At 40.9% G+C, this 27,723-nt stretch overlaps 1 protein-coding gene across 1 annotated transcript in view; it reads right to left on the reverse strand.

The window, feature by feature from the left end:
• The window catches only part of PRR16 (proline rich 16), a 167,463-nt gene that overhangs the window by 30,030 nt on the left and 109,710 nt on the right, over positions 1-27,723 (reverse strand). The window contains exon 2 of the mRNA XM_064438637.1: positions 26,057-26,949. Coding sequence (XP_064294707.1) covers positions 26,191-26,949 — 759 coding nt within the window. The 3' untranslated portion in view covers positions 26,057-26,190. The remainder of the gene's footprint in view (positions 1-26,056; positions 26,950-27,723) is intronic.

Here is a 27,723-nt window from a genome sequence, read left to right on the forward strand (position 1 = left end):
AATGTGAAGAAGATAAATAACCGAACAAGCAAGTGGCTAAATCTTACTAGCAGACCCTCAAAATAAAATGGTATTCAAGCTGGAGTTACAAAAAGCAGCTATGAAATGAGTTCCATAATCTTAATTACCTGGCACATGCTGAATGTTCTAAGTAATTGCTGCAAAGTGGGCTCATGTGAAATCATGAGGTTCAACAAGGCCAAGTGCAAGGTCCTGCACCTGTGCTGGGGGAAACCCCTGTATCAGTACAGGATGGGGGATGAAGAGATTGAGAGCAGCCGCACAGGGAAGGACTTGGGGGTACTGGTGAACAAAAAGCTGCACATGAGCCAACAATGTACACTTGCAGCCCAGAAGGACAACCATATCCTGGGCTGCATAAAAAAAAAAAAACATGGGCAGCAGGTTGAGGGAAGTGATTCTACCCCTCTACTCTACTCTGGCGAGACCCCACCTGGGGTGCTGCATCCAGCTCTGGAGCCCTCAGCACAGGAAGGACATGGAGCTGTTGGAGTGGGTCCAGAGGAGGGCCACAAAAATGATCTGAGGGCTGGAGCACCTGTGCTACGAGGACAGGCTGAGACAGTTGGGGTTGTTCAGCCTGGAGAAGAGAAGGCTGTGGGGAGACCTTATTGCGGCCTTTCAATACTTAAAGGGTGCTTATATGAAAGATGAGACAGACTTTTTAGTAGGGCCTGTAAGGATAGGACAAGGGGTAATGGCTTTAAATTAAAGGAGGTTGGATTCAGACTATATGTAAGGAAGACATTTTTTACGATGAGGGTGGTGCAGCACTGGAGCAGGTTGCCCAGAGAGGTGGTCAGTGCCCCATCCCTGAAGACGTTCAAGGCCAGGTTGGACGGCGCTCTGAGTAACCTGATCTAGCTGAATATATCCCTGCTCATTGCAGGGTGGCTGGACTAGATGACTTTTGAAGGTCCCTTCCAACACAAACTTTTCTATGATTCTACACAAATAAATTTTTACGTGAAAGTATTAAATGGGTTTCAGTATTGCCGATTTGCACCTCAGTGTAGCAGTGAATAAAAAGATCTGCTAGCAACATCAGACTTCACCTGCACAGATCATTTTATCTGAAGCAGCTACCAAGAGATGTCAATCTCTCTCTCCTCTTCTTGTCCCCCTATGTTTTCCATCAACTGCTTTGCCCAGTAGCTACTTCACAAATGCATGATTCTAAAAATTCTTTCTGACATCTGTTTCCAATTCATCTTTTTTATGCCCTTTTCAAGCTCCATATCCTATCAGTACAGTGGGCCCAGTTCATCCTGATGTAACTAATCTAGCCACTGGCTCTAGGGATGTTTTCAGTCTTGTCTGTTCAGAGGGTTAATATCTGTCTAAGCTATTTAAAATGACATTTCGAAGCAATTCCCTCTTAACTGTCATGTTCTATAAGATGCATCTGTACTTCTACAATTTCCGTTTACTCCCAGGACCACCTCTATGGCTTTTATGAAATATTACCTATTTCATGCTGCACTTTTTTCTTTGAAGTCCCAGCAATGCTCTTAGGTTTCCTGTGGTTATGTTAGTCAGAAAAGTTCAAAAGAAAAACTTCCTGTTCAGCTACAAGGACTTCCAGGCATTGTATGAATATTAAAAAAAAAAAAAAAGAAAAAAAAAAGTAGCAAACACAAGGAGATGTAGAACTAAAGCAAATGTTCCCTGCCTACTTCTTATACTTTCAACAAAAAAACACCAAATGTGAAATATTTTGTCATCTCATGCCATGTGGTCTTTAGGGAGAAATTTTGGAAGAAGTTACTTAGATGTTACCTGCAAAACTAATCTAAGCTGGGATGTCAGACTGTGGTGATGGAGTGAGAATATTTTCTAGGTGGGCTTGCTGTTCTTGCATCCTTCTTTCACCCTGTCTTCTTCACCTCTACTTCACCCTCCACTTTCCATTTCAGTGGGGTCTTTCCCTTCATTGGCTCTTAATCTTGCCTATTCACTATCCCCAAAGGTCTCTCTTTTCAGCCTTGAAGTGTCACGGCATGACTTCGACAATGGGCATTTGGCCAGCGTAATGTCTGTTTCTTGTACACTGTTTCTGTGATGTAAATTAAGGTTTGGACCTTTGGAGGGGGGACTAGGAGTCAGCTTCCTGCTCTGTGCAGTACTTGTTGCAACCAGCAGCTCCTCAACACATGTAACCCTCAGCAATGGCCACGTTCTGACAACTGACACTTAATAACCTTTGACAGGTATTAAAGAGACTCAAATCATAACTACTCAATAAAACACAGTCTTTTAAAAGGGGCAAGAAGTAACAGCATAAGCTTGCAGTTATTTGCTATGACACTGTAATGTCCAGATATGTACACACAGAAACGCCTATAAATGTTTTTAATTTTTTCGTGTTTGAAACAGTAGCAAGCTATCCCGTTCAAGTCGGAGCTTTGGCTTTTATAAATAAATTATTAAAGCAGCCTTCCACAACGATGTGCCAGGAAAGAAGGCTCATATTTCAAAACCTTGACCAAAGAAGCATTTTTTCCTAGTTTTCCTAATATTTTGTTAGCTACGTTTAAATATTTGTTTGCATATAAACACTGGCACACCATAATAGCTGGAGGAAAGAAAGCACATTTAAAATTTCAACACTATGCCAAAATACTTGCTACTGAACATGTTGAAAAGCTTCAGATGTAAAATGAATGTGGCCCCTGTACACTTTGGGCAGCCAAAAAACTCTGACAGTAAGCAAAACTGATGAAAAGTGAGTAGGCAAAACCTCTTACTTTTTGATAAGTCAGTTTAAGCTCTTGGGTTCATAAAGGCATGAATAAATAATGAGAAATGACCAAAAAGTTCTCCAAAGAAAAGAGGCCAAACAAACTTTTCACTGTTTTACTTCACATGAAACAGATGGTAAGTGAAAAACAAGTTACCGCAGTAAACTGGATCCAAACCAAGAAACTAAGGAGTAAAGTGAACAACTAAATCCCTGCCACCTGTGGCACATGAGCTGCTTTGTTCACCCAATAGCTGTGTTTCTCCCCTTTTCAGTTCCTCCTTGGGAAATAAGCTTTTCATCACCCCTTCCCTGCACTCTTCCTCATCATCCCTTTGCATCTCACTGCTACTTGCTTTTAGGTGGATCCAAATTGACCCAGGAATGAATTCTCCAGGGCTCATGCTTCCATTTACTACAAGTCTTGGGGGAAAAAAAAAAAAAGCTGCGCTGAAGACTATATTCATAATTGGTCTCTCCACCCATATATTAAGTCTACAATGCTTAACTACAGCAACAATATAGTACTGTATATACACTTGGTTTGTACTGCAATATCTGCTGCATCAAAAAGCAACTGCATTTGATTGTAACCAAAACTCATGTGTTTTGTTTGCTTATATTCAGTGTAATTTGTGAGGTTCCTCTGCAGATGTAAAAAACCCAAACAACTTGCCTACCTTATGTATCACCTGGTGATGGTCAGTCAGCCCTATTCTGAAAAATTTTAAAGCAACTTTGATGTCAGACACCTTAGTTGGAAAAGGAAGAGGCAGCTCTAGTTTTGAAAAGCCTTTGTCATTGCACCACAAATAAGAGATTATACAGTATATAATTTCATAATCAAGGCATATCTGTATATTAAAAGTTTCCTGAAAAACTATTTCTTGTGCTGTGTTCCTTCTACTCAGTCCTTTTAATATAACAAATTGAAAAGCATAACTATGTGAAATTAAAACATAAAGAAAATGCTTCTTTGATCTTGTTCATGTCATATGTTTTGAAAACAGGTCGAGTATAAACTGTTTCTCTGAGAATCAGAAAATGGCTGTCAGTATTATGGTTTGATTTTATCAATTTCTCCCTCATTCCTGACGGAAGCGCACAGGATTTACAAAAAATCAGAAGCATTCTAACAAAAATATTAAGCATGGAATCTTGATTGCCAAAACACTCGAGAGGGAAATTTTTCACAGTGAGGACAGTCACCATTGGAATAATCTCCCCAGGGAAGTGGTTGACTCGGCCACGTTGGACACCTTCAAGAGTCGTCTGGACAGGGTGCTGGGCCCCCTTGTCTAGACTGTGCTCCTCCTAGAAAGGTTGGACTAGATGATCCCTGAGGTCCCTTCCAACCTGGGATTCTGTGATTCTGTGTGATTCTGTGAATACTACATAATTTACATTCTCAGCATTATGTGAGCGCATATGAGACTTCACTCATATTTCTACTTGGTATCGGCTTTTTCTTAACTAACATCCAACTCCTATTTCTGGGAAGAGACTCAGAAACATTTCTTTACCTTAGATTCACTGATATTGAAAAAAATAACATATTACACAGTACAACAGCAAAAGCTAGGCATAAATTCCACTGTGGTGTGCTGGGTTGAACTTGGCTGGCCACGAGGTACCCAACAAGCTGCTCTGCCACTCCTCCTCCTCGATTGCAGAGGAGGGGAGAAAATACAACATGAGCCTCACGGGTCAAGATAAGTAGAGGGAGAGATCACTCAACAGCTACCATCACAGGCAAACCAGACTTGACTTGGGGAAATTAATTTAATTTATTGCCAATTAAAGATCAGAGTAGGATAATGGGAAATAAGGACTAATCTAAAAACACCTTCCCCCTACCCCTCCCTTCTTCCTGGGCTCAACTTCACTCCCAATTTCTTTATCTCCTCTCCCTGAGAAACAGAGGGACAGGGAATGGGGGTTACAGTCAGTTCATCACATGTTGTCTCTACCGCTCTCTCATCCTCATGCTCTTCCCCTTCTCCACTGTGGGATCCCTCCCACAGGAGACAGTCCTTCACAAACCTCTCCAACATGGGTCCTTTCCACAGGCTGCAGTTCTTGAAGAACTGCTCCACTGTGGGTCCCTCCCAGGGGGTGCAGCCCTTCAGGAACAGACTGCTCCAGCGTGGGTACCTCATGGGGCCACAGGCCCTGCCAGAAAACCTGCTCCAGAGTGGGCTTCGCTTCATGGAGCCACAGTTCCTGCCAGGAGCCGGTTCCACCATGGGCTCTCAACAGGGTCACAGCTTCCTCCAGGGCATATCCACCTGCTGCACCGTGGGGTCCTGCATGGGCTGCAGGGTGGACACCTGCTCCACTGTTGACCACCATGGGCTGCAGAGGGACAACATGCTACCCCATGGTCTTCATCACATGCTGCAGGGGAATCTCTGCTCTTGCTCAGAAACACCTCCTCCCCCTCCTTCTTCGCTGACCTTGGTGTCTGCAGAGTTGTTTCTCTCACATAGTCTTACTCCTCTCCCCCAACTGCTCGGTTGCAGCTTTTTTAACCCCTTCTTAAATATGTTACCACAGAAGCACTACCAACATTGCTGACAGGCTCAGCTTTGGCCAGCATTGGGTCTGTCTTGGACGCAGCTCAAAATGGTTCTGTTCAACATGGGGACAGCTTAAGGCCTCTTCTTACAGGCAGCCTCCCTCACTATCAAAACCTTGCCACATAACCCCAATACATGTGGTTCCTCAGCCTATCTAGATTTGGAACCCTAGGAGCACTCCAAGTTTCCTAGTCCAAGTCTGTGTAGGAACGATGCCAAATTACTACCTGGCAAAAGCCAACAGTGCAGCAGTGTCCCTCCTCTGCCTCCTATTCCCATGCACCAATTTCTATGCAATGAAAACATAGGATGCTGTAGGTCACAGCTGACCATGTGTGGTCTTATCAACACAATTGGGAGACCATCTTCCACACCAACGCACAAATCCACAGGTCAGATTAGACTAGGGATGAGACTACTTGCAAGTATAGGCAGTGGAATCAGATCTACTGATAATAGTTTTCCCAGTCAATATAGATGAAGCACAGTGGTGCAAGGCTGGTTTATCAAACAGGCAATTTCCTGTTAAACAGAAAACCAGTACAATACCTTCCTATTCACAGTACTTTATAATATTTATCTTATGTCCTAGAATCTTATGGCACTATGACAAAGGTCTCCGCTTTGTATTAGACACTTAAAGCTTCCACACACAGATCAAATTTTCCTTGAAAACGTACCATGCAAAACACAGTTGTGGAAAACTCATAAAGTATTCACTTGAACACGATTTAAAAGATTAATTGCATGTCTGAGAGAGTTATAATTAATGTCCTGCATGTATGGTTCACGAGTGATAGTGAAACAAACTTGTGACAAGAGATACTAGTATATACAAATGCTTTCCTAATAGTTTTCCTGCCTCAGCCTGTGAATTCAGACTGTAAGATCAGCACTGAAGCTTGTTATGTTGGCAGTCTTCTTTCTAGAAATCAATGAGTCAGTTGTAATTTATTTACAACCTTATTTTTTTTCCCCTAGCCTTAAAAAAAGTGACTGAACAGCACGTCTTTGTACAGCTGGAGCTGAGTAACAGGAAAAAGAAGAGGCAGAAAATGAACAATGCATGTAAAATGATTAATACTACCAAATTTACATGTTGAGCTTTAAGTTCATATGACGTTTGGCTTACCATATTTACAGTTCTGCTTCAACTTTTCCCTTGCTTAATGCTGCTTCTGTCTCAGCAATACAATTCAGGCTCTAAAAGATGTTTCCCATGTGGAAGAACTGCAAATGGTTTTAGTAGACCTATTCTCAAAGAGTCAATATAGTCAGAATGTCCTTGGTTTATAGCAAATCATAAACTACTTGGAACAGAGCCTTTCATTTTCTGTACTTTTGATCTGAACAGTGGCATAATTGGCCTGTATACCACTGTGACAAGTTCAAACCTAAGTGACAATAAAACAAAATGTAAATATATGCATTTTAAAATACCGAACAATATGCAGTGAATGTTAACTACCAGCCCTCAGGTGAAGACACTGCATCCTTATTTTCCTAACATGACTTTCTCATCCCTTCCTGCCAGTAAGACACAATATCCTTTCCATACACATACATAATAATTTACTCAACATATTGTAGTAAAATATTTTTCTACTTAGAACAATGCTTTGTTATGCAAGAAAAGGAATGTTTCAGTATTTATGACTGTTTTCCAAGTTTTTGCAAAGCCAAGTTCAAATAGTTTTCAAATAGCACAGCTAGAGTCCAAGTGCTGTATAATTACAAGTCTGCAAGTTAGGCATACTCTTGAAATACTATGCTTGCATTTAAAAATCAGGTCACCACTGGGAAAAGAAAATTAAAATCATCAGTCTCTAAAGGATATATATTCAATTCTTTATATAGATTTCAAATATATAAATTACAAGTTATGAATCATCATAGCTGTATTTTTTCATTTATCATACAGGAGGTGTGATTATTGAAAAGTTTTAAAGAAATCTGTCACAGAGTGATATAATTTAATTTCTCAGTAACATATTATGACTGAGGTTCCAAAAATTATTATTAATGAATTTATCATGAAAATGGATTTATTATGAAAATCTATTATGAATTATGAAAATAAATGCATCATCAAAATTTGGCCTACACAAGCTTTCCCGTAGAGACTCATAACCAATGTTATCTACCAGTTACTATCTCAATGCAGGTAAAAGCACAAAACATTCTACAAAAGCTGTCGGAGGGGTCCCACAATTTCTTTTTGTGAACCTTGACCTTTTTTATCAAAAAACATGGGAGCACTGAATCTTTATCAGATTAGTCTCTTGCCCAATCTGTTTAGTAATAATTGATACTATGTAAGTTTATAAAAATTTCAATGTATTTATTGTTCTGTTGATTGCTACTGTCACCTTTTTGTAGGTCAGTTTTTCACTCAGTTGTCAGAGTTTCTCAGGAGGAGTCAATGTAAGAATTACTGATGTATTTAAAAATGGATTAACATAATGTGTTACATATCATAAAGAAACCAAAGATACAGCAGATTTTTTCTCTCCCTTTCTTTTCTTCCCCCCTGCCCCCTGGATGGTTTTAGATAGAAAGAACCCAAAATTAAAGACTTAAAAAAAAGAAAGTAACAGAACAGAACAAACAACAATTTCCGCCTTATACTTCGTAGGACTAAAAGAAAAAAAATTCCCAACAAGTCCCTAGTATAAAAAAGCTCAACTACTATCTTACTAATGCAAATATGAGTGGTACTATTTCTGTTGCTAAAAATCCACTTGTGTTTCATGCATATCTGCAGGGATTATGTATTAGAAAATAAACATCCACGAGAAGCTTTTTCTAATGTATTCATTGCTTTACTGGGATTATGACAATTTGGTGCAGAAATACAAGTTACAAATTTCTTAGAAGTAGCATGCTATCTTACCTTAATTCTTAAAAAAAAAAGACATTTTACTAGAAGGATTGCTGAAATCACATCAAAACACAACTCAAATTTCTATTTTAGTTATTTTGCTCCTCAGTTACACTGGTGAAGCCCAACACCTTTTTGAAATAAATCATGGTATCTCCTGCATCCTTTCATGCTTTTTAGATACTAGTCATGCCAAGACAGAAACCCACATCTGCGTGATAAGGTTGATTCTTTTCCTTCATCTAAGGTAAAATCAAATAGAAGCACATAGGCTTAGATGCCTGTTTTTATCTAAAGGGTTCATTACATCTTTACTTCACACGGACATAATCTAAGGGACAAAAAGCAAAGACGTGTAAGCATTAGGTGTCACCAAAAAAAAAAAAAATTCCACTCTCTCCTCTTTCACAGACTGTCTCATTGACTGAGTCACCAATTTGGGGGATAAACACCTTTTTAGACAGCTTGGGTCACCCATCTGGTTCACTGCTTCACTGCAAAAATGTCTGCATTTGAGTTATTGTAGGGGTGACACAAGAATTAGCAGTAAAGGTGGATTAAGATGCCTTTCCAAAACACAGTGCAAGGTTAAATGTATACTAAGCCACATCAGCACTGGGAATTGAAGAGCGTGTGTCTATGGCCACATCCACAGACTGATTCTAAGGATGACCCTTGCACAGCCAACTAGCACTTTGGCTGCCAAAGGATTTGTCACTACGGTTGATCTGGAGCATGCCATTCTGCTATAGATTTTACATGCAGATACAGAGATGGTTTGTTCTGAAATCATAATTCTAAATGTACAGACACTTCCATAGATATTCAATAAAGGCATCCAACCCCTTCATTTCAAGTCACTGTACAAATAGAAGTAATTCATTAACACTCTGCCCAATTTGTACTAAGTTGTTCCTGCCTGTCCATAAAATAAAGTTTGACATTTTAATTTTCCATTGCTTCTGGCATGCTTAACTGCTTTTTTCATGTCTCTTCTTTGTTAAGTACAAAAGTTCACCTGCTGGAAACATCAGAAAGGTATATTTTTCATCTGCCTTTTAATGAAAGGTGTATCACTTCTTTTAATGGCTAACAGGGAGCATTAGGGTAAATTACTTTACCCTCCTGCTTACCAATGTAGATCTTCAAAGTGACTTCCTCATACTTAGTGCATCTCTTTTTCAAGAGACATCTGATTTTAATTTAAAAACTTAACTGTGTGGATTACTGACTACTTTTTCAAGTAAGTTGCTCCAGTACCTACACACCTCACTGTGAAGAGTATTTAGCCTATAGCTAGCATGATTTTATTAACTTAGGCAACAGTACCTTGTGTTTTCGCTCTGCTGTCAGAAACCTGATTTCCACTGAATTAATGAATAATCTTCCTTCTGAACATTTTAAGTTAAAGCAATTCATATTGAGATAAATTTAACTTCCAGGGAAGCTATAAGAGTATGAAATAATAATTAAAAAAATTTAAATTGCATTATCTTTTCTAAAGATCAATTAAAATTCCTGCTCCTCACAGGACTACTTTTTAGTAAACCATATGACTAAAAGAGCATCATCCAGACACTTCATGAACTCCTACAGGTTTGGGGCCATGACCACCTCCTTGGGGAGCCTGCTGCAGTGACTGACCACCCTCTCAGTTAGGAATCTTTTCCTAATTTTCATGGTACTACATATCTTTGCTGAACAGCGTACAGAGGGGTTTTTTGCATGACATTCCTATATTTATTTTAATCTATTAATTTTGGTAATGCTATGGCTGTAATTTATTAATAACTTTCTCCTAGAAAGATGTGCTCTGAGCTACTAAAGACTCGAAAAGGTTGGAGATGTTCACTCACAGGAAGAAGTATTTGTTTATCTAACTCAAGAGTTACACTACCAGCCACCATACTACCACTATAAAAAGAAATCACTGTGGGTATACCATGACTCTTGTAAGACAGCACCAACATATCTTTGGGTAAGCATCAGAAAGACCATGAAGAGGAACCATTCACACCTCTTCAGTGGCATGAGCCAGGGCAATATTTATACTATGCCCACAGAAGCTAATTTCTTCAGGCCTCTGCACCAAGTACTTAATCACAATTTAACTGTCAATCCTGTCATCATACATCAAGCAAAAGTACTGATGTGAATAAGTATTTTAGCAGCTCAGAAATCAATTCCCTGCTTTCTGAAGTGAGAGAATTATACAGTCCATACTTAGGAACATGCATAGGCCAAATGGACAGGATCATAGAATCATAGAAAAGTTTGTGTTGGAAGGGACCTTCAAAAGTCATCTAGTCCAGCCACCCTGCAATAAGCAGGGATATATTCAGCTAGATCAGGTTACTCAGAGCGCCGTCCAACCTGGCCTTGAACGTCTTCAGGGATGGGGCACTGACCACCTCTCTGGGCAACCTGCTCCAGTGCTGCACCACCCTCATCGTAAAAAATGTCTTCCTTACATATAGTCTGAATCCAACCTCCTTTAATTTAAAGCCATTACCCCTTGTCCTATCCTTACAGGCCCTACTAAAAAGTCTGTCTCATCTTTCATATAAGCACCCTTTAAGTATTGAAAGGCCACAATAAGGTCTCCCCACAGCCTTCTCTTCTCCAGGCTGAACAACCCCAACTGTCTCAGCCTGTCCTCGTAGCACAGGTGCTCCAGCCCTCAGATCATTTTTGTGGCCCTCCTCTGGACCCACTCCAACAGCTCCATGTCCTTCCTGTGCTGAGGGCTCCAGAGCTGGATGCAGCACCCCAGGTGGGGTCTCACCAGAGTAGAGTAGAGGGGTAGAATCACTTCCCTCAACCTGCTGCCCATGTTTTTTTTTTTTTATGCAGCCCAGGATATGGTTGTCCTTCTGGGCTGCAAGTGTACATTGTTGGCTCATGTGCAGCTTTTTGTTCACCAGTACCCCCAAGTCCTTCCCTGTGCGGCTGCTCTCAATCTCTTCATCCCCCATCCTGTACTGATACAGGGGTTTCCCCCAGCACAGGTGCAATCTCATGAGGTTCACATAGGCCCACTTCTCAAGCTTGTCCAGGTCTCTCTGGATGGCATCCCATCCATTCCTCAGGCACCTCAGAGTCACCACTCAGCTTGCTGTCATCTGCAAACTTGCTGAGGCTGCACTCAATCCACAGCCTATGTCACTATCATTTTTATGAAGATATTGAACAGTACTGATCCCAGTATGACTCCTGAAGAACACCACTTGTCACTGATCATCATCTGGACATACAGCCATTGACCACTACCCTCTGGATGTGAACATCCAACCAATTGCTCATCCACTGAACAGTCCACCCATCAAATCCATATCTCTCAAATTTAGAGAGAAGGATGTTGTGAGGAATCGTGTCAAAGGCCTTATAGGAGTCCAGATAGATGACATCCGTAGTCTTTTCCTTGTCCACTGATGTAGTCACGCCATCATAGAAGGCTACTAGGTTGGTCAGGCAAGACTTGTCATATTGGCTGTCTCAAATCATCAAATCACCTCCCTGTTTTCCATGTGCCTTAGCATAGCTTCTAGGAGGATGTGTTCCCTGATCTTTCCAGGCACAGATGTGAGGCTGACAGGTAGCTCCCAGGGTGCTCCTCTCTCCATGTCTCTTGCACATGGGCATCAAGAAGTCTTGCGCTTTATGGAAAGAGACCTTAAAGTTCTGCCAGCTCTGTTCTGCTCCCTTTTTCCTGAGGGCAGTTTCCCAAGGGATCATTTTGACTAACTCTTTAACCAGCTGGAATTTTGCTTTGCTGAAATTCAGGGTCTGGATTTTACTCTTCTCCTGACGCATATCCCTCAGGACTGTGAACTCCATCAGTGCATGATCACTGCAGCCCAGGCTGCCTCCAATCTTGCTGTCACCAATTAGCTCATTTGTGTTGACAACCAACAGGTCCAATAAGACATTCCCTCTGGTAGGGCTGTCCATTACCTAGCTCAAGAAGTTATCCTCGATGCCCTCCAGGAGTCTCCTGGACTGCCTACAGCTTGCCATGCTACTTTTCCAGCAGATGTTGGCATGGTTAAAGCCCCCCAGCAGGACAAGAGGCTTTGAGAACAATGCCTCCTGTAGCTGGAGTAAGAAGGCTTCGTCAGTAGTGTCCCCTTGATCGGACAGCCTGTAGCAAACACCAACCACAAGGTTCCCTTTGTTGCCTCAGTCTCTAATTCTTACCCATAAGCTTTGAACCTGCTTATGGCTATTCCTCAGAGACAGCTCTTCACAATCTATCAAACTCTTGACATAGAGGACAACCCCTCCATCCCTCCTTCCTTGCCTACCCCTTCTGAACAGTTCGTAGCTATTGATAGCCACATTTCCATCATGGGATTCATCCCACCAAGCACTTCAGCTGGGCTGTCAGCCATGTCGCCTTTTTAGAGGAACACATTTTAATTCCTTTGAGGTATTTAATTGGTGTTCCCTGTTGGCTACTATTACTTCAGGAGCCCTGGTTCATTTCCATAAGATTTCAAATGTGCACCAGTGTACCCAGGAAGTATCAGAGCAGCAGGCTGAGGGCCTCACTACCATCCCATCCCTCTAACCTTGGCATGCCACCCCATGGCTTGTCACAGGTGAGGCCATATCATCCTCTTCCCCCTTCAAGTCTAGTTTAAGGCTCTGTCAATCAGCCTCACAAGACCCTCTTCCCCTTTTGAGAAGGATGAATCCCCATCTGATGCCAGCAGGCCTGGTGCTATCTAGAACATCCCATTAACGAAAACACAAAATTCTGGTGGTAATACCAGCCTCAGAGCCTTGTATTAATAGATTGGATCTGTCTGTTTCTTCCAATATCACTGCCTACAACTGGAAGGATAGAGGAAAAACTCTGAAGTAGGCCTACAGCAAGACCAGGGATAATAATGGACTCCTAAGAAGTCTTGTTCCTTCTATGAGAAGGTTGGCTGTGTCCAAGCTGAGACATGAAAACGGCAGATAGAAAGGGTCTGGCAGTGCCTGGGACACTCTTCCAAGAACTGCCACTTCACTTGAGGAATAACGGGCAGTGGGTAGCAGCTGGTGCACCTGGCAATGGCAACCTATCACAGGCACCCAGAAACACAGACTAATTCAACTGAAATGTCACCAGGCCTGCACACCTGCATCAGACCAAGGGTGTACAGCTGCAAAGCTGCCTGGTAGATGCACATCAGCTATAAATGATCATGGAACAACAGCCAAATGAGCAACACCTATCCCAATGGAAAAGCCCAGAGAAGTCAAGATGTACCATCCACTTTCAGCTTTTCTGCTCTGTTGCGCAGGGTTGACCATAGTATGTGTGTCTACTTCTACCATCTATCTTGCAGTAAAACACAAAGCTTTGTATTTTTAACACATTACTGTTGTGGAACTAAACTAAAATTTGCACTTTGGCCAGTTGTTAAATGTTTTTATGTTGCTTTTTCATTTTTCTTTCCACTTTTGAGACCTATTCAGCAGCATTCATTAATCTGTTTGTCCTCCAAACCACTTAATTTTGCTTCAATACCAATGAAAACTGAGCTTTAAAATAATTTTATGCATTGCTAAATGTGAGAAGTCTGTAATTTGCTCTTTGGTATCCTTTTATCCTTTAGATCTCTCTAATCTAAAAATGTGCTTTATTGAAGGACTGCACCCTATACAGGCTGTCCAGTTTTAATACTTTCTTGCTCCTAAGTCAGCTAGTATAAAATTAGCTTCATGGTGTCAGATATTTCCTGGATCTAGACTAGTATATTCTCTAGAGGCAGAGACTGTCACTACTCATTTCTATCAGGATTACTACACACTTCGAGGTTAAAACCTGGACAAGTGGAAACCTCGCTGAATGAAACAAACTCAGTATTTTTATCCTTGCATTTTAAAGTAGCAGAGTTTGGGTACTTTAAATACCGGATTCCTAGTTTCAATTCAAGGGAAGTTTTAAGCGTGTTTAAGCCCTATCAGTGAATATATTTTAGAAGATTTTTGTTGATCATGTATTTGGACATTTGGAGTATGCAAAGTTTGCTTGTCTGCATTTTACTGCTTGGCATGAGCCACACGTTGAATATGACAGCTCTTCCAAAACAGATGAAAAAAAAAAAGGAGTTGATTTCCAATGCAATTCCAAATTTGTACTGTCCCATTAACATCCACTGGGGAAATAAGGGCTGATATGAGAGCAGTAAGCAATCCTATGCTCCACTAAACAAACACACAAGACAGTTCTTACACATGCAGCAGTAATTCTGTAAGATTTTCTTGTCCATGACACCTGCTGTCTGAAAGACTTTACTGGACACAAGATAGGAGTATTTGTACTGGTAGGGAATTATAGCATTTTGATAGAAGATTTATTTCACTTCAGGAAAATAAACAGTTATTAAAAATTCATGGAAGCAAATATACCATTAAAATTGTTTCAGGAAAGAAGTGCTTTATTTCAGTCTTTTGATAGATTTACTACATGATCTTCAAAAACAGACCTCCTGAGATACCAGTACTTTGGTAGTAAGTTGAGAGCCCCTGGGAACGTCAGCCATTTAATCTTCAGGCTAAAATCAGAGTCTAGAAGGCCAGGCCAGTTCTGGCAAGAAACTACATATGTTTCTAACAGAAAGCTTTTGATGTTGCTCGAAGAGAGAATAAAAAATGCCCACTCTCTTCTGTCCTCCAACACTCAAGTATAAAGGATGGTGTCCGAATCTTTATTCTGAATATTTAGGATGAAAAGCACTGACCAAAATGCTGTGAATATTTTCATCAGTGACAGACAATCAAGGAGCCCATCAATCTGTGAAATACAACACTTTTAGTTTGTGACAATCACAGAGACCTTAGTTTCAATCATCTGCTTAAAGGTAAACTCAGTGATAGCATAGGGAGGCAAACTGGCTGCCTGGTATCAGTCAATGCATGCTAAGATAGGAAAGGTAAATTTTCTTCTCTCTTGTTCAATTGCTAGCATGGGCTGTTGATGATTGGCATGTTTCCAGTTAAAAGTGAACTGAGAGTATCAGAATATCATTTATAAACATTTTTATTGTCACATCTCATAAATTTTATTAATATTGATCCACATTAAATAAAGCTAAAATCAGAGGCAAACTTTATCCCGTTCTTATGCTACAGTGCATTTGTGCAGAAAGAAAGGTAGTAGGAAACGAGAAGATAATGAAAGGTACAAGAAGCCAAACTTTCAAACTACCTGAATACGGTATAATTCTGCTAGAATGAAACCCTGGGCTGAGCAAATTGTGTGGTTTGTGTTGCCTGTAGTGCACTGAGGCACTGCCTTCTTACTACACTGGCCTGCAGAAGTGTCTGGCTATGTGAGGGATATTGAGATATAATGTCCCTTATATCTGATTTAGCATGAGGTCTAGAAATGCTGCAGCACCAGGAACACAGTCCCTCCAGGAAGAAGTTTGTCATTGCCTCCAGTGCTCCTGGGCAGTGCGGCTATGCATTACACCTTCTTTCACTCCGTATCTAATGCACAAGTCCCAGAGATATTAAAGTCTTACTAACTCATTAGAATCTCATTTTAAATTTATCATTTTACTGTCCTACAGGACAGGATTTAAAACACACAACCACGTTTTTATTTACTATATATTATTAAATCTCATGTTTTCTATGCATTCATTAATGTGTTCTACATTCACTTGACTGCTAATAATAAAAGTCCCCTTAACTGTTAATTACGGAATTCCTATTGAACGCCACTTAGCTTTCTGTATTACTTCTGTGTCTTCAGTTATAGCACAGGAACTTACTTTTAATGAGGATATCACCCTTATTTTTCGATTATATGCTAAACAGCAAATGTGACTTTTATTCCTTTATTTAGTCAGTAGGGTAAAAGAGGGAAATGTTTCAAATACTCTCCCGTCTAGGTAATGTAGTACAAATTAAGGTATCGGCAGATTTCTTTATGAACATTCTTCAAAACTGCTGTACTTTAAAACTTCTGGACTAAATGGAGGCAGCTTTCAAATTCAGGTGAATTTTGCTGATTCTGTCTGTGCTATACCCACTGCTCCCAGTGCTAGACTCATTACATAAGCATATTCATGTCCCATACTTTAATCAAATAAAAATAAATAAGCCTCTGTCATTAACAGATACAGAAAGGTCCACATTGCCTTATTACCCAAAATAAAAGAAGGAAAGCAAGCAAAACAAAAAAACACTTTCTCTGTTAATTTTTTGGTATTGATTCAACTGGACTGGTTTAACAGCACAGTATGAAGAAGCTGGTCCACGCAGATATGGCTGAACTTCGAAGTCATCTCCAAGTCCATTTCCCTCATACATTTAATCAGTACAGAGAGATGCATTGCTACCAAGTGTAAAAGAAATGAATTTTCATCTGTAATAATTGCTACATAGTAGCATAAGTGCCTTTCTTCATATGTGTCTTGTTATACACTATGGAGAGATAACTGCTACATAGTTTTCTCGTAAGACTAAATACATGATATTGTGAGAATCAGCGAGGTTTTTCTTTTGTGTTGTATTATCTTCAATGAATCAGTATTTCCAATATCAAGTATTTGCAAACCTAACATTTACAGAAGTAGATGTCACTGTGGAGTGTTTTTTACAAACAAGGGAGAAACTGGAATACACAGACATACAAACAGCTCTTTATGTAGTACCAGAAAGATTCTGCAACCAATCCTTTTGCAGTGGGTGTCAGGAAAGTACACTGGCTTTGTTTCAAAAGTCAGCTTCCACTGGTGTTGGCTGTAGTTCATCTTAATGACTGCTAAACACAACACTATCTCACATGGGTCTGAAACTTAAAATTATAAAGTTGAACTATGTAATCATGTTGAAATTGTGAAACTGAAGGAAAACAGCCGTTCATTAAAATTACAGTATGTTAGTTACTCCTTGGTGACAGGAGATAAGGCTATTTGTAACTCCAGTACACAATCATCGCTGTATTTCCATAAAATAGAGATTTATACAAAAAGATATTATCATCATGTTTTGTTTTTCACATGTTAATTTTTCCAGGAAGGAGACTGACATGCATTAATAACTTTTACTTAGCAAAGTCAACATTGTACTGGAAAGGAAATAAACACTTCTTTGAAAATTTTGACACTGGCTGGATTTTTTCTTGCTCTCTTATGATTAAAGTGATTCAAGATTAAGTTTAAAGCAATGCATAATTACCCTACTTAAAGAAAAACAAACCCTGAGATTGATGTAGTCATCATCATGCAAGCACTGCTGAAAAATATACTTAAACATATTTGTTCAAAGTTCCTTTTTTTCTTAATTTACCTATTAATTTTCTGCTCTTACATAAATTATTTTTTTCCACTATTGCTTGCAAGATTGCAAAAGAAGTCAGTCAAAAGATGAGGCAAACAACATAAAGGGACAGATCTCAGATCAGAAAACTCTTACATAAATACAATTTCTTATCATTAATATAATTTATAACCAACAGTGAAGCAGACTGTGCTCAGTTCCTTGAAAAGACTTAGTATATACATCAAATATTACAGGATAAAAGAAAAAAACTCTTCTCCTGAGGAGAAGATACAGCAATTTCTGGAGCTCTGCTCTTTATCTTCCCCAAACAAGGCAGCAGAATGGTCCTGATCTTACTCATTGTTCAAAGCACTCCTGTTGGCTGGCTATCAGGTGCAATTTATGTTCTACTTCTTTTACTGCATCAGACCTTACTTTTTCTCATCTATCTACGAAAAACATTTTCACACTACGAAAGACACATAGTCCTGCAATACGAACACAGTCCTGCAAAATATGAAAGGTTCTAGTTCCTCTTGGTCACACCTGCATGAGAGATTCTTACCTTATTTTTATAACCTGATAGGAGAGGAGACTGATTACCCCAACAATAAGAAAACTATGCCTCAAAATTTCCAAAGATTCAGCATTGCAAAAGACTGGGCAACCTAAATATTGCCAAGGTCCCACCTGCTTACACCACTGAATAATGCAGCCCAGCTGATGGATACAGTGCATGGTGTAATTTCTTAACAAAACCCTCCAACCGTGTAGTAACATGGGGACTTTGCCATACCTGAACAAATGTGAAAAAATAGAACAGTAGTAGATGACAACAGCACAAGCCACTCTCCTGCAGCAGGATAGCTGGTCCCTTTATCCCAGCAGCTCCAGTCTCAGCTAACAAGAGAGCTCTTTGACCAACATGAGGTGGCCAGATTGTTTAAGATCAGGAATGAAAGTTAACTTGCATGTGCTTCCCAGAGCTATCCTAAGATGCACCACTACAGATACCTGTCAAAATTATGACTGAGGGAGAAACTTGCTCTCTTGGGCTCTTCTCCACCACAAAACAGACCAGTAGATAGAATCCCTGGTAGTCTTTCCCATTTAAAAACCATCACCATGTTACTGCTGCCGAAGATGAGGCTCAACTGCAGTTGGTATGCACTGCATTGCAGCAGGCTGAGCCACTGCTCCAGGGCTGCCACTGCTGCTTCTGTTATGAACTGCATGGCCTGTGCTAGTAAGATTCAGAAACAGTAGGCTGCAGCACACAACTCTTGCATGCTATATATCACACATTGCCCTACAAAATACAATGTGGTTATTCAACAGGTGCCAAGTATTTTTCAGATTAAGTATTCTAAACAGTGTGCCTACCGGGGTTTATCATAGACATTTCTTCTACTGCATGCTTTCGCACATTATTTCACTTACAAGACCTTGCTGCAGCTCTAAGCCTGACGCTTTCATTATTAGTACTAGTTTGAACAGTGGATAAGTATTCACTTCTACACACACACCCAGCCTCTGAAAAAGCATGATCACAGCATACATACAAACAGGGAATGAGAAATGCTGTCTCTGTAAAAATATGTGCCCAATACTCACAGCTACTTTAAGAGTATATCAGATGTGTGACATAGCAACCATAGTATGATTTTATCTCCACATGTTAACTTACTGTTCATGGTACCACTGAAAGGAAAGTGAAATTAGAACATGGAAACAAAGAGATCTGAGCAGGTCCAGAGGGCGTACACAGCTCCCTCTGGTAAAGACCTCACTCTATACTCTACTTGCTTCAAAACCAATCACCAAGTTATCTGAAGGAAGTTAACAAGTGTTGTAGTCTACTTTACTTACTACCTGTAACATTTTAAATAAACTATGATTTAATTATAAAGAAGGAGGATGAAGATTTGGAAACTTTTGTTTCTATGAACAATGGATGATGTGATGAGAGCTGTAACAACTCCAGAAGCCAAGAAAGAAGAACAGTGACTTTTACTAGGTGATAAAAAGATCCACAGTCTTTTTGAAGATTCTCACCTTATGTCCTTATAAAGGATTGTTATTGGATTTTACTCTCCTAGTGTTCCTTTCTTATAAAGCATCCATATGCTGTTTTTTATTAATCAATACCGTTATTACAAATTAAGCAAGTTTCATTGCTTATTTCCATTTTCCTAAGCTTGTCCTCTTCATTAAATTGATAGAAACCACCACCTCCTTCTATTTGCATTTGAGAAGTCTAGATATGGACAATTCAGACTTTAAAATAACTTTAGGGAATCAAAACTGAGCAGCAGTCTGAGATGGCAAATGCTGAATTAAAGCTCTGAGGACTGTTACTGGCCTTTCAGTTTTTCAGGTGTTAACAACTTTGTAAAACAATAAATAAAATCTCAAAGAGATTATATCTACGTTTCAAAGGCAGACAGTTCTTGTCCGGTTCTGTTTAGTTTATTGTGTTTTCCTCAGTAAGGTGTGAAACAAGCTATGTTATAGGTGTTCAGAAATGCTTCACAGAGATTACATTCCAAATATAGATGTAAAAAACACTGCTGGCTGAATATAACATTGCATTCTTCCTTATTTTTAGAGTTCTTACTTGAAGTTTCCAGACAGTGCTGCAAAACTTAATTGTTTCACATGCTTTGCAGGTTTACCTGGTTTAGCCTGAATTTTATTCTGTCATGTTAATAACATGTAACTGTTATAAAATAAAAATAGCTTACAATAGGACACAGTTCTATGAAAGACGGTCTTATTAGAACAGAAGAATCGATTCAACATTCATAGCATGATTTAGCAGAACCTTGGAACACTTTGGTGCATTAAAGAAAGCCTGGGTTAGCAAACTTTGCAGAAAAACAATGTATTTCCTTCACATTTGGAAACTGCATTTCTGGCCAACAGCAGCACTGCATTTTAAAAGCTGTATTTCTTGTTTTTATAGCACAGCACTCTTCCCCCCATGAAAATTCACAAAGAAGGGCAGTACTTTGTGAAAGGCTACTCAGGAGTCATGGGGAGAGAGACAAGAAAGCCCCTCTGAAAGAGAGAATAAAGTGCAAGGTGGAAGATTTTGGATGCCAAAACTGAACATGAAATGTTGAAAGTCAGATGCCACTTAAACTTCCCAGAGCTGAGAACTGTAAACTTACTGCAACAGAAGTAAAATTTATATGTGTAGCAATGCATATTCATAGAGTACAGCACCTAATGTGTAGGTACTAATACGTTCATGAGACTCTGACAAGTTCAGAGACAGAATCCAGAGAAATACCATGCTCTGCTGTCAGAGATGAGCTTATGCTGGAAAAATAGAGCCAAGTGAAGTTAGACATGTGCAGCAGACCCTCCCACCCAAAATTATTCAGTGTTAATTTCTCTAATTTGAGACAAAACAAATATTTTATATAAAATATGAGATGTTTGATTTGCATTATCCTATAATTCCTTGTACACAGCAGCTCTTTGACGAAGGAAAAAAAAAATTTAAACTAGTTTGTAACAGTTTTTATATGACCTCCAGAGTAGTGATAAAGTCAAACAGAGAGCAAAAGTTTTCTTTTTAAAAGAAAAAATGGTTGATAAGCAATGCAGATATGTCCACACGTTGTTCCAGAGATTTTAAATGTAATTTTCAATGTGGGAGGAAGGGAGGTGCTGTGGAGTCCCCGGGCGCATGCAGAACTCAGCTAACAGAAACTTCATGTGCGCAGCAAAGATCTCACACACATGCAAAACGAGTTACTGCCTCCTGCTGCAAGGGCAGGAATCATGAATTCATTCGGCAACAGCCCAGCCCTCACAAGAATAAGCACCGTAAAAAAATACAAAAAGTAAAGTGCATCATAAAAAACACATGGGGACCATTTGGGGAAAGCATGATTGAGAACTTCTGACTATTTTCTTGCTTTGCAGTTTTTATGCAAGGAATACACTATAAAGCTTTAGACTTTAAATGTCTATTTGCACAAAATACAACCTTTGTTCACCGCAAAGGTGTTCAAAGGGTAGTTATCTGTTAGGGCTTTTGTTACGATTATATTATTATTATTTTAGTTAAAATACTAAAAATGTACTATAATGTCTATATAGGAAAATTGCTTAAAAATTGGTTTTCAGTTTAACACCTATTATTGCATGTAAATAGAGTCCTAAATTAAAAATCAAAGCACCATAGAACCACAGAGTGGTAGGGGTTGGAAGGGACCTCTGGAGATCATCTTGTCCAACCCCCCTGCTTGAGCAGGCACACCCAGAGCAGGGGGCACAGGAACGTGTCCCATCGGGGTTTGAATGTCTCCAGGGAAGGAGACCTCACAGCCTCCCTGGGCAGCCTGTTCCAGTCACTCTCACAGGAAGGAAGTTTTTCCTCATATTTAAGTGGAACTTCCTGTGTTCCAGCTTGTGCCCATTGCCCCTTGTCCTGTCACTGGGCACTACTGAAAAGAGACCAGTCCCATCGTCCTGACACCTTCCCCCTAGATATTTATAAGCACTGATAAGATTCCCCCTCAGTCTTCTCTGCTCCAGGCTGAACAAACCCAGGTCTGTCAGCCGTCCCTCATAAGAGAGGTGCTCCAGTCCCCTGATCATCTTCATCGCTCTCTGCTAGAATCTCTCCAGTAGTTCCCTGTCTTCCTTAAACTGGGGGGGCCCAAAACTGGACACAGCACTCCAGATGTGGCCTCACTAGGGCAGAGCAGAGGGGGAGGATAACCTCCCTCGAGCTGCTGGCCACACTCCTTTTAATGCAGCCCAGGATACCGTTGGCCTTCTTGGCCACAAGGGCACAGTGCTGGCTCATGATTAACCTGCAGTCCACCAGCACTCCCAGGTCCTTCTCAACAGAGCCACTTTCCAGCAGGTGAACCCCCAGCCTGCACCGGTGCATGGGGTTGTTCCTCCCCAGGTGCAGGACCTTGCACTTACTCATGTTGAATTTCATTCAGTTCCCCTGGGCCCAGCTCTCCAGCCTGTCCAGGTCTTGTTGGATGGCAGCACAGATTGCTGGTGTATCAGCCCCTCCTCCCAGCTTGGAATCATCAGCAAACTTGCTGAGGTTACACTCTATGCCTTCATCCACATTACTGATGAATATGTTGAACAGGACTGGACCCAGCACAGACCTCTGGGGAACACCCCTAGTTACGGGGCTCCAACCAGACCCTGTTCTGTTGATCACGACCCTCTGACCTCTGTTTTTGAGCCAGTTCTGTGTCCACCACACTGCCACTCATCAAACCCACCCTTCCTAAGCTTACCTATGAGGACGTTGTGGGAGACAATGTCAAAAGCCTTGCTGAAGTCAAGGTAAATGACATCCACTGCTCTCCCTTCGTCTACCCAGCCAGTCACACCATCATAGAAGGCTCTCAGGTTGGTCAAGCATGATCTCCCCTTGGTGAATCCATGTTGACTACTTCTGATAACCTTCTCTTCTTCTGCATGACTGGATGTTACCTCCAGGATGACCTGCTCCATCACCTTTCCAGGGATGGAGGTGAGGCTGACTGGCCTATAGTTTCCTGCATCCTCCTTCTTGCCCTTTTTGTAGACTGGAGTGACATTGGCTACCCTCCAGTCCATGGGCACCTCTCCTCTCCTCCATGACCTTTCAAAGATGATGGAGAGTGGCTCAGCAAGAACATCTGCCAGCTCCTTCAGCACTCATAGGTGCATCCCATTGGGCCCATGGACTTGCGAGGACCCGGTTTGCCTAGGTGATCTCTGACCCAACCCCCCTCAACTAAGGGGAAGTCCTCCTTTCTCCAGAATTTCTGTCTCACCTTTGGGGGCTGGGATAGCTGAGGGCCAGCCTTAGCAGTATAGATTGAAGCAAAGAAGGGATTTCTTTGGTCCAGTAACTCTGAAGTTACTCTGCCTTCTCTGCACACTGTGTCACTAGGGCACCCACCTCATTCATCAGCAGGCCTATGGTTTCTGCAAGTATTTCTTTTACTGCTGATGTATGTGAAGAAGCCCTTCTTGTTATCCTTGACACCCCTTGCCAGAATTAGTCCCAAGTTGGTCCTGGCCTTCCTCATTGCATCTCTGCATACCCTGACACCATTCCTGTATTCTTTCCATGCGGTCAGTCTCTTTTTTTTGACATACTGTAAACCTCTTCTTCCACTAGATTTTCTCTAGAAGCTCTTTGCTGATCCATGTGGGACTCCTGGCTCTTTGCTTGACTTCTTCCTCCTAGGGATGCACCGATCTTGAGCTTGGAGAGAGTGGTACTTGAATATTGACCAGCTCTCTTGGACATCCTGATCTAGTAATCCTACTTGCTGCCCTGCTTCTACCACACAGGATCTTGAACTCCACCATCTCATGGTCACTGCAGCCAAGGCTACCCCCAACCTTCACATCCTCAGCCAGCCAAATCCTTGGTTTTTAGCATAAGGTCCAGCAGCACATCTCGCCTCGTTGGTATATCCACCCCTTGTCTCAAGAAGTTATCCTTGACGCTCTGCAGGAACCTCCTGGATTGTGTGTGCCTCGCCATGTTGCTTTTCCATCAAATATCAGGGTGGTTGAAGTCCCCTGTGAGAACCAGGGCCTGCAATTGTGAGTTTACTTCCAGCTGCCTGTAGAAGGCCTCATCGACTTGCTCTTCCTGATCAGGTGGCCTGTAGCAAATGCCCACAACAGTGTCACCCATATTAGCCTGCCCCTTAATTTTTACCCATAGGCTCTTAACTCATTCTTCCTCCACCCCTAGGCAGAGCTCAATACATCTCAGTTGCTCCCTCACATAAAGAGCAACTCCCCCACCTCGCCTTGCTGGCCTGTCTTCCCTAAAACATATGTAGCCATCCATGACAGCATTCCAGTCATGCGAGCTATCCCACCATGTCTCTGTAACTGCAATCAGATCATGGCCCTGTGACCACACACAGACCTCTAATTCCTCCTGTTTATTCCCCATGCTGCGTGCGTTGGTGTATCGGCATTTCAGAGAGGTAATAAAGCACGCAGGTTTCCCTGGAGAGGTGCACGAGGATCCACTATGTTCACGCACACCCTTGAGGTGGTTGGTCTCCTCATTGTCATCTGATGAGGCAGCCAAGGCACATTTATTGCTGCTTTGGTTGGCCTGGCTTATTCCCCCATTGGGTGTGATGGCATCAGCATTAGCACTTTGGACCCCACACCCCCAAGTCCTTCAGTTTAAAGCCTGCACTTTCCTTACCAGTGATTACAAGTGATTCAGAACTAAGGAACTTGAAAGAGTCATTATGTTTTTTCCAATCTACATGCAAATATAGGTATTTGCTAGTGATAGATTTTATTTATCATAGTTATTACTAACTTAACTTTATGATATACAGTTTACATAAATAATAACACAGGCAACGTGGCAAAAATTCCCAGTGTGGCAGCATTAAAATGAAAATCTGTTTTGTCTAGTTTTTTCTGTTTTGTCATAGAGTATGTTTTACATTTCAGCTGAAAAAAAGCATACTGCTTTTATATAGCATCTGCTGTTGGGCCATTTGAGATTAATTTGGCACAACTTTTGTAAATAACAGGTTTATTATCAGATTTTCTTCACTGATCAGATGTTTTTTAACTCTAGGTGCCAACAATTCCCTTTGTGAGAATAAAAGAATGTTCTCTCATAAAATAATTAAAAACACTGAGGACTTTTTTTCAACTAGTAAGAATATTAATTGGGTTCACCATCAAAATGTGATAACATGTAAAATATCTTGTTTTGCATGTTAATGCTTTATAATTGCACAGAGCTTTTCAACTTCAAAGCTCTTTACATGAATTAAGTGGTTGTCCCTGAAGGCCACAGGCAAAATTTTCTTTGCCTTCAAAAAGACATTTGCACCACACAAAAGCTTTGTGAAAAATCCAGGACTGCACTTTGTTGTTTTAATCTACTGCAATCACACATGAGATAAAATATTACTAACATTTTGCAGATGGAGCAGTGGAAATAGGGGGGAACTGAATGAAACTATTGTGCTCACCTGAAAACTCTGTACTTCACCTTGACTATAGTACATTGAGCAAGTGAGAAACAAAATGCAAGATAATTTCGTTTTCCAAAGACATGTCAACATAACTTTCAATCATTTCTTTACTTCCCCACCAAAGATCAGGCTGCCTGCAAGTCCGGTGATTACATCTTATTGCACTGCTCCACATACAATGCCTTTGCTCAAGCAGTCAGACAGAGAAAAATGCATTTGCTAGAATTCAGTCAAAAGCTGCTATCTGGTACTCCACTTTGCTTTGTCAAATGACATTTTAAAAGGTACTTGCTAGAAACAGGACATTTCCTAAAACCCAGGAGCAACAGTTATTCCTTTATGTCAGATAGACCAAAATCTATCATGAATCACCACTCAGCATTTTCAAACTGAACTTTCTTTTCACTGTGTTTTAAACCACATGACAGATATGAAAAAGCAATAGACATTTACAAACTCTGAGCTAAAGCATGTATATTTTTTAAGTATCCTTTCCCATAATGACATTTTTTGTTGCGTAGAAGTAAGATGAACAAGCATTCCTCTTTGTACTTACCATGTGATTTTTATGCCACTTCACTGGTCACAGGGTGTAATATATTGGGTCATTTTATTGCTCAAGTAGAAAGTGCTTATTACCTATTTATGTTTATATATAGGAAAAAACAAAGTTGTTTCAAGTGGCATACATCACACTGTTGTGGTGGTTGATTTCCTCAGGATGGTCTTCTGGGGTTTTGGTGCAGTTTGTGGAGGCACAGTCACAGGTCTTGGAGGAGGAAAGCTATTACTGGGACTTAGCCCCAACCCTCCATTTTCCAGAGGAAATGGAGGCAGTGGAGGTGGTGGAGGCGGCAGAGGAGGGCACTGGTGTGGCAGCTTTCCCATAAACAGGGCAGGCTCACTGTGCAAGTGCACCTCCCTGTTTTTAATGTTATACCGAACATCACAGTCAGGGCAATAGCCATGGTACTGCACTTTTTCACTAAATCGTACCCGTTCCCTTGCTCCTGCCTGAGGACACCGTTCTTTCTCAGGTCTGTGCATCAGAGGCTGCATCGCAACTTTCTCCAAATTACTGTTTGGTATACAGCACATATCTCCATTTGGGATGCGGTTGGGCCCAACTGGCAAGCCACCGTTTCGTAGCAGGGTACCATTAGTCTTGACAGGCTTGGCTGAAGGTGGCAGCCTCGGAGGCTCATCACACTTGACAGGCGTCAGTCTTGGCGGTGGTGGGGGCGGATTCGGCTTTCGCAGCACGGTGAGGATAGCGGAGGGGTGCGCAGGTGGCTTGATGAGCGGTGCACTGCCCCGCACCTTGACTTTCTCCAAGCTGGAAGCTGTTGTGCTGCTGGAGCTGCTGTTCAGCGTATCTGTTTTGGAACTGTCTGTCATCTCATCCTCCAGCTGCAGGTCAGACGTCAGCGTGTCGATCTGGTCAACCACCTGCACAACAGCCAGAATGAAAACTGTGAGAAAAGCTTGCCCACTGAAGGCATAGGGGGAAAAAAAAAAAAAAAGCACTCTCCATTATCATTTTTGTCCTTCTCAGAACTGAAGGATCAAATTTTTTGATTATTTCTTTTTTCTTGCCAAAGTAATAAAATGCTAGTACTCCTCTACCACTACCACTACCACTACTGAGAAGAAGAATAAGAAGTAGGGACAGCTAGTTTGATAGGTCACCACCTGAATACATGAAATATAACTTGAAACACTCTAGAATGAAATTCCTTTTCTTTCCCTCTAGGGTTTACTTGGCAATATCATTGTAAGTGAACTGTAATCCTTCAGTCTTATGCTTTGCCTTCCAGTGCATGAGAAGACTGAATTATTTAACTTTAGCTTCTACATGACAGCTTCTGAATCCAAGTCTTCTGCAGAGTATCTTCTAGCTCTGACCTTTCACGCAGTCCAGATTTAAATATGCATCTCTGTATAGGTGATATTATACACCTACAATCATCAGTTTGGTACACTCTTTCCTGACAATTTTTTAACATAAATAAGGTACTGAGAAACACATTCCCTCTGGTATTAGACTGCATTATCTCCGTTTATGAATATTTTCCTTAAGATCTGAGATCCTCTGAAGAAATCCTGAAATAGCACTTGCTGTAAGAAAAGAGGAAAAGTAGCTTCATTTCCAAAGTTACAAGCATTTATTAACACAGGTACTTTATTCCAAGATTTCCTCTACCTCCCGTTTATCTGTTTGTA

Source organism: Phalacrocorax carbo, chromosome Z, assembly GCF_963921805.1.
Source record: "Phalacrocorax carbo chromosome Z, bPhaCar2.1, whole genome shotgun sequence".
NCBI classification, from domain to species: Eukaryota; Metazoa; Chordata; class Aves; order Suliformes; family Phalacrocoracidae; genus Phalacrocorax; species Phalacrocorax carbo.